The sequence below is a fragment of the Rhinolophus sinicus genome, linkage group LG01 (assembly GCF_036562045.2).
Source record: "Rhinolophus sinicus isolate RSC01 linkage group LG01, ASM3656204v1, whole genome shotgun sequence".
Lineage (NCBI taxonomy): Eukaryota > Metazoa > Chordata > Mammalia > Chiroptera > Rhinolophidae > Rhinolophus > Rhinolophus sinicus.
In genome coordinates, this window is record NC_133751.1 from 49,885,785 (window position 1) to 49,893,856 (window position 8,072).

Sequence of the window (8,072 nt, forward strand, 5' to 3'; positions counted from 1 at the left end):
ACAGAAAAACTGAGCTGAAGAGTTGAAAAGTAGCTGACACAGGCATTTCTGGCTCTTAAACAAGGGACTTCAGGGGACTTAAGGCTCTATTTTCAAGTAATTGCCCTATTTTCAGTGAAAGGTATTTTGTCCTTTCCACCTTTTGTATTTCTCAGGCTCTTATACTTACATTATGGACACAAATCCCCAGCCAGTATGTGTTGGATGAATGAGTTAGAAACAAAGAGAAAAGAACAAGGGCTTTGGAAACATAAATATCCTGGACCAAATCCTGGTCCTTTCATTCACCAGCTGGTGAACTTGGGCAAGCTTTTTACTTCTCTAAGCCTCAGTTCCCTTATTTGTAAAATGCAAATAAAACCACCTCTCTTACAGGATTGTTGTGAAGAAAAAAATGGATAATGGAAGCACTCAATAAATGGCAGCTATTAATTATTACTGTACCTGTTACATTAATATAAAACCTAAGCAGGAAGAACCACTATATGGCAGTATGATTTTCTAACCTTCTAATGCAGCCCTATTTTGTTTGGCACAAAAATATAGGCTGGTAATCTGAAGGCTGAGTTGCTTTGTATAACTGCCTACTATGGTAGGCACTATTTTACTGGTCCCTAAAAGTATTTAAGGAGAGGCGTTACAGTCAGTAGTGGAATGCATGCCAATTATTTTATTTATGATGCCTGTTTGGATGACAAAGCCAGCCAGCATTTGGCCCCCAGGAAGAAACTACAGCGCCCCCCACCCCGCCCTTGTCATTACTCCACAACCCGGCGGAAAGATTGGACAACTGGGGAAGCTGCACCCCAATCGATGGGCTTCCGGTACTCCTTCTTGTCCAGGAGGTACTGCCTGCCCCGGTAGTTGGGTAGCTCGTAGAAAATCCAGGCACCCTCCAGCACCTTAGAGGAGTGGACCTCTCGCATGTGAAATTGCTCCATTATGGAAGGACAATCTTCAGTAGTTTCATACATCTGACCATTAAAATCCCCCTTCTCAAAGATCTGAATCTTATGCTGGCCTCCGCTGGACTGAAAAGACAGGAGGAAATAAACAGCAACCATTATGGAACTCACTGGCAGGTCTAAAACTCAGAGAACAGTATGGTTCAAAACCCACCTGAAAGCTAGATGTTCTACACTCCCACCCCACTGTGCACTGATTGAAACAGCTGGCTTTCGATAAGAAGAATTTAATTCCTTAAAATCTTCAAGAAGTAGAGAAACTGCTAGAGAAATAGTGTACTCAGTCTTTTGATGAACTAACCTAAGATTTTATTTAAGCCTCTGCAGCCAACAAGAGTCAGGAAAACCTCAAGAAAACTCTTTCACAGAAAAGCAGACAGGAAAAAAAAAAAAAAAAAAGAAAGAAGTAGGGGGCAGTGAGAGCAAACAGGAGAGAGCACCACCAGACTCACCAGGTGAACAGCTCTGCAGGAGCTGAGGCGGTCATTGAGGCCCATCCAATGCTGGTATTCAGGATACTCACCCCGAGGTAAGATGTACATGTACCCAGCAAAGTTGGGCCTTTCATACACAGCCCACGTGCCTCCTTCCACTCTAATGGAGTTACAACGATTCAGGTACATGTGGAAATCTGCACAGTTGCAATCACAGTCATAGTGGCGGCCTTGAAAATTTTTGTCTTCATAGAAAGTAATCTGAAGTGCAGGGCAAACAGAGAAGAACTGAGGAGTTGGATGGCTTTATTCATAGATAAAATGAAAGTTAAGACTATATTCACCACTTTAGAAACTCCTTTCTCCTCAATTTTGAGGAGAAAATAGAAGTTCTGTCTCATCTCACAACATTTGCTTTCTGGCAGACGTTAGTTGTTGACAATAGGAATGAGTAGTTTCTGAAGGTTTAAAATGAAGGAAAACAAAAAAGTGCTCTAATATAAGCCAGCAGGTTCAGACTCAAGTTCATCGCTTCCTCCTTTTTGTTCCCATAGCTCACAGTACTTATCATATTACATAATAAATTATCTACTAATATGGCTGTCTCTCCCTCCAGAATCCTACTAGACTTATTCTAAGGGTGAGGACCTAGACTTATTTATAAGTTATGGACCCCTGTGCCCAGCACTTGACAGACCCTCAACAAATGTTTGATGAAGATGAATGAATTCAAATGGAGGAATGCATTCTAGATAATATAAAAGATATATAGAGAAAACTAAAACATAGACCTTAGTTTCAGAGAGCTTATTTTAGATGGATATAGAGCATACATTCATGAAAATATATATTATGTTCTGTATTATTTTATTGCTAAGAGAACAGTTGCAAAGTAACAAAATGACAAGGCAAAAATGCTCTTTGTTTCAAACTCTTATCAAGTTTCTACCACAATGTTTGGGGCAAACCTCTGAGATCTGTGATGGTGCTAGAAAATATGTAGCCCTGAGAAACTGGAAATAATAAGCCTGGGCTCTAGAGTTGCATCTCCACAATCAGCCCTACTACCTGAGTCAAGCCATCTCTCTGGGCTCCAATTTCCCATTTGTCAAATGAAAAGACTAGACATTCGAAGCTCAGGCTATAAAATTCAGAGCTCTTCTGGTTAAAACAGGAGGTAGAGTTCCCAGAACTCTATCTCACAAAGCTCCTAGGGCTTTGTGGGGACAGAGCCAGGAGTGCAGTTCCAGACTCTCAGCCTCACGTGGAAAGGTGCTGGCTCAGGTAGTAAATAGCCATCAACTGTGATTAGATGGCCATCAGCTGTGGCTAGTTGGCCGTCAGCTGTAACCAGTGAGCCATTGGCCACTAATACAATTGCTGTGGCTACACTAGCAGCAAATGGGGGCTAGCAAGAAGATGGTGGCTGAGCTAGCAAGCGCGGATTGCACAGAGGCTTGGACTATAGTGGTATGACTCACCTATCTGTGGTTCCATGGGTGTTCCTTTTTGGCCTCACCATGTCCTGTGTTCTTATGTGGGGAGCGGGACCAGATACCCCGCCTGACACCCTGCATGACAGTCTTCATGAAACAGTGTCTGAAAACCACTAGAACAAATGGACTGCAGAGTTTGTCCCTTCTTGTTCCATAATTCCACAATCCAAGATCAAAGCTAGGTTATACTTTAAACTGAAATCACAGATGTCGTGGATTGGAGCAGTCAATTCCCTGGAGTTATGCTGCCACCTTGTGGCTAATTTGCTTTATCGGTTTAAAAGGAGAAAACGGTGTCATCTGTTTCAGATGAGAGGAGCAGAGCCAAGTAGTCTTGAGAGGATCTGATGAGAGTCTTAAAGGGTAAGTTGAGGTTTTCTAGAGGCAAAGGAAGTAGGATAGCCTTTTCGAAGGAATAAAGGAGTGAAAGATTACAACCCATTATAGGGTTGTGTAGTTCATTAAGCCTGGTGCATGCTGAGTATTTGTGAAGTATTAGGAAATGAAGCCTGTAAAATGACACAGGGGCAATGCTAGAATCCCTTTGGTGATTGTATGGGAGAGGTGCCTGGAACTAGATTGTTGCCATGGGCGAGGTGAGACGTGATGAGGGCCAACTAAAGGGCAACAGGCGTGTGAATGATGATGAGGAAACAGTCAAAAGAAATTTAGAATTTGGTGACTAATTAGAAGTAGGAATAAAGGAGAGGAAGAAACCAAGAGTGACTTGCAAAGGGGCATACAAACTCATTCTCTTCCATCGCAGGTGATTCTTTGTAGATAGAAACCTAGTATTTATTTCCTTCTGTTTCCCCCTACTCTTTCCGTTTCTCTCATCTCTTCTATTTCCTGTTCCCTAAAGGCCTTCTTACCCCTTCCCACCCCTAAAAATCATCTACTTCATCTCCTTTCTTCCCTTCCCAAATTTATCTCTTCCAGCTCCCGTTTCCATTTTGGCATATATTTAGACCTACATGGTACCCCCGTTGACAGATGAAGAAAACAAAATCACAGCACCACTAGTCACTGGTTCTGTGACCTTGGACAGGCCAATGACTCTCTTCATTTGTAAAACCGGGTAACAATATCTACTGCAGAGGATTGTTCTGAGGGTGCAAAAGAATAATGCCAATAAAGCATTTAGGTTAATAATACCTGGCTCAAAATTGCCAATAAGCTTATGCTAGTTGTTACAAATAAACAAGTTAAATGACTTGCCTAAGGTCATTCACCAGTTGCATATTAATTGCTGACAAGTGAGTAGACGGCAGTGCAAATTAGTAATCTGTGGTTCATTTTATCTCCCTTTGCTGTCTTCCTGTATATGCACAGTCAGCTCTGTTTGACACCCAGCGTTTACTCTCTTGGAAATGGAACAATACTGATCCTGAGTCTGAAAGGGCCTGTCTCAAAACCCCTGGAAATATTTTTAGGAAAATCAAGGTAACTTCTCTAAGAATGGATAGATCCAAAGTCCTTAATTTGATTTACCTTTGGTATTTGGCCAAAAAGAGGCTTTGCAACGGATTTACTATGGGAAATTAAGTGGATATAATCATTTTCCCTTCATTGTTTCTCACTTACTGCCCTCTGCACATTTGCCTGACATCAGTCTGAGAAATGGAAGTATACACAATGTTTTACAAGGTCCCTTGCTGTCCACTCTCCCAGCAGAGCGGCCACGGCCAACCATCCCAAGATTGAAACAAAGCACTGATGCTGCCATGGAACCACTACTGAGCTCCAGGATCAAGCTCTCCCTTCAGTAGGAGACCTTTCAGATCTCAGGGCCTAGAGAATGTTGCACCTCAACTCGATTTCCATTTGTAGAAGGGTCATGAAATCCACTCTATGGGAAGCTGAGAGGTTTTGACTCTCAGGCAAAAAAATTTGTAGAGAAGGTTAAGAAATGTGCAGAAGGTTTTCCTAGAAATTATTTCAAAATTCCCCTCATTTTCAAATTTATTTTTTGAAAATCCGCCTACTAATCCAATACAGCGGAAAGAAAAATGTCCTGAGTATTCAAGATGTAACAAAAACAAACTTAATGCATTCCTTTTGCCAAGGCCACAACTCTGATTAAATGGCTAGCAAGGTAGTGGGAAAGCGAGAAGCAGTAAGAGAAAAAGTAAGAGATACTATTTTCTTTGGTCCAGCAAACAAAAGTTATTTAACTATGAGAAAAGCCCAGCTACGAGAAGTAAAAGAAAGCACACCATTACTGCTTTGGAAATCTCTGAAAGTGGAGATGTTTTTATCTAAGGTGGTTCTGTAACAGTCTTCCCTCAAGGTACATGGATATCCCTCTAAGGACTTCAAAAAATTTTTTTTAATTAAAATTTATTGGGGTGACAACTGTTAGCAAAGTTACATAGGTTTCAGGTGTACAATTCCACAATATATCCTCTATATATCACATTGTGTGTTCACCACCTAAAGTCAGTTCTTTCATCACCATATATTTGATCCCATTTACCCTCATCTGCCACCCCCAACCCCCTTTACCCTCTGACAACCACTAAACTATTGTCTGTCTATGAGTTTTTGTTTCTTCATTTGTTTGTCTTGTTCCTTTGTTGTTTTCAGTTTTATATACCACATATCAGTGAAATCATACAGTTTTCGACTTTTTCTGACTTATTTTGCTTAGCATTATAATCTCAAGATCCATCTGTGTTATTGCAAATGACAGCATTTCATCTTTTCTTATGGAAGAATAGCAATCCATTGTGTATATATATCACAACTTCTTTATCTAATTGTCTATTGAAGGACCCTTCAGTTATTTCCATGTCAAATTCTTTTTAGTGGGATTTGCAAGGCATATTTTCAGGAACCTCGGAGCATCAAAGACACTGTCTTGTTTTTCTCCCCAAACCTTCTGAATGACAAGTATGATTATTAGTTCTATTTTTGAAATGGAAAAACAATTAGGGATTAATGAATTCTGGAACAACAGCTGAAATGGTACAATGGGAAGTACTTGACATTACCTATGTATAACAGCTTTCTTACCAAAGATGGTTAGTCTGAATCTAAACATGGGGAAACAATCAGACTTGTCAGGACTTTCTACAAGACACCTGACTGGACATTAAAAAATGTCCATGTCTCAGAAAACAACAACAAAAAAAGGCAGGGGGACTGTTCTATATAAAAGAGGTTAAAGATACAAGACAACCAAATGCAATGCATGATCCTTGATTGGATCCTACATGAGGGGAAAAGCCAGCCATGAAGCACATTTTGTGGAGCAATTAGGGGATATTTGAATATAGTCTGAATATTAAGTGTGGTATTTATGAAAAATGTGGGGGACATGATAATGGTATATTTATACAGGGGAATGCCCTTGTTTTTAGGAGATACATGCCTGAATACGTAAGGTAAAAGTATTAAGTCTGGCATTTATTTTCAAATGGTTTGGTAAAAAGAGAAACCGAAAAAAATCAATAGGACAAAATGTTAACAATTGGAGAACACAAGTGAAGGGTATACAAGCATTCATTCAACATTTCTTCCTCACTCTTTAAAGATTCAATGGGTTTGAAAAATTTCAAAGTAAAAAGTTATAGGGAAAAATCAGGCACCAATGCCTTTGCCTTATCCCACTGGTCAGTGGAAGAGCTAAAAAGAGAATGAAGATATATTTCCTCATTCCTAAAGGCCTGCCTGAGAGAGCAATATCCAGTCCAACAATTATGAATCAAATATTGTAGAGGCAAGATTCCTAACTTAATAAGCACTTTATTTGGAGAAAGGGGTGAGAGTAACTCCTCCAATGAAGGGGATATGTAGGATTTAATTCACTTGATAGGTCCATCCACCTTGCCCTTTTAGAATATTAATGGTTGAGGCTAAATTTCACAAAACAAAATTTTAATTGAATACTAAACGTTTTCTATTCCACATAATCCTCTTATCAGCATGTCTTATGCTTTTCGAAGTTCATAGGATATTAGTTGCTGAAAAACAGAAATCATGATATTCACACATTATATACCTGTACAGTATTCAACATAGTACCACACATAAAGATAACTGCTTAATTAACTGTTTAATTCTGTTAGCGTAGAAAACATTATAAGCATGTCTTAGTCTTCTCTCCCAAACCCAACCTTCTAACCACTATCATACTCACCTCCAGGTAAGGAAGCAAAAGCTTTTCTTCGTGTTTCTTTCAATGTATCATTAGGTGAAAAGAAAGTGGGTAGGCTAAAAATCAGCATGACCATTTACTTACCTTGGTTCTAGTTTTAGACATTTTTGGTGCATAGATCAGTTTCCCCAATGCTGAAATTCAGGAATAGCTAGAGTTAGAGGCAGAGAGACATTTATACTGGGCTGGTTTCAAACAGAACATTTGCTTAGTCATGAGAATAGGATCCAAAAATTGAGTCAGTCATTTAGAGGCTATTGATGGTTTCTAGAAAAACAATTGAGATTATGAAATAAAGGAAAGGTTCAGTACCCACTTTAATGCTTACCAAGCCTTGCTGCATTATAGACTTTGCTGAGTCAAGACACCAAAACTCAGCCAAAGTTTTCTAAATTAAAAACAAAAAAGGCCCTCTTACCTGGGCAGTTTGGTTTTCTAGCAATCAGCCACTTTGAAATTCCTGTCTTTTTTGCTTTCAACAAAGCTTGCAGATGAGTCAAAAGGATAGCCTCTATTTCTGAACAGAAATGACATGATCCAAAACAACATAACTTACATAACTAAAGGCAATGCATGATCTGTCCTACAAAATACATTTTTTGAGACAGTCAGCAAACATTTTAATATCAACTGTATGTTAGATTATACTATTGCACCAATGTTAAACTTCCTAAATTTAATCATTATACTATGATGAGTTAGGTAAGAGAATATCTTTGTTTTTAGGAAATACACCCTAATGTGTTTAGGAGTAAGGGTCCAAGATGTCTGCAACCTACTCTCAAGTCATTGGGCAAAAAATAAAATAGTAATAATACTATAAAATGTTAACATTTGGTAAATCTAGAAAAAGGGTATGTAGGAATTCATATTCTTTTTTTTTTTTTTTTTAACATTTTTTAAAATTAGTTTCAGGAGCACAAAACAATGTAATAGACATTTATCATTTATATCCCTCACACAGTGATAACCCCCCGCCCCCCATATACTACCCCTCTCACGTCACATACAGCCAATA

The 8,072-nt window shown here is 39.1% G+C and overlaps 1 protein-coding gene across 2 annotated transcripts; it reads right to left on the bottom strand.

The window, feature by feature from the left end:
* Positions 1-692: 692 nt before the first annotated feature.
* On the bottom strand, positions 693-7,532 carry CRYGS (crystallin gamma S). Of its 2 annotated transcripts, XM_019735881.2 has the most exons (4): positions 7,473-7,532; positions 7,139-7,188; positions 1,418-1,660; positions 693-1,031 (listed from the first exon to the last, which is right to left on the bottom strand). In XM_019735881.2, the coding sequence occupies exons 2-4, from the start codon at positions 7,157-7,159 to the stop codon at positions 759-761; spliced, it is 537 nt and encodes a 178-aa protein (XP_019591440.2). In that variant the 5' UTR covers positions 7,160-7,188; positions 7,473-7,532; the 3' UTR covers positions 693-758. The 2 variants fall into 2 exon arrangements, with proteins under 2 accessions (XP_019591440.2, XP_074193151.1); XM_074337050.1 differs by lacking the exons at positions 7,139-7,188; positions 7,473-7,532 and adding an exon at positions 2,881-3,049.
* Between the last annotated feature and the right edge of the window lie 540 nt (positions 7,533-8,072).

What these genes read in the sequence shown, in the direction of transcription:
- CRYGS (XM_019735881.2), bottom strand. Translation starts at nt 7,159, where the DNA reads ATGTCTAAAACTAGAACCAAG. An exon ending in TGTCTAAAACTAGAACCAAG is followed by an intron (nt 1,661 to 7,138) that starts GTAAGTAAATGG and finishes CCTGCACTTCAG; the next exon opens with ATTACTTTCTATGAAGACAA. An exon ending in CCTGCAGAGCTGTTCACCTG is followed by an intron (nt 1,032 to 1,417) that starts GTGAGTCTGGTG and finishes CTGTCTTTTCAG; the next exon opens with TCCAGCGGAGGCCAGCATAA.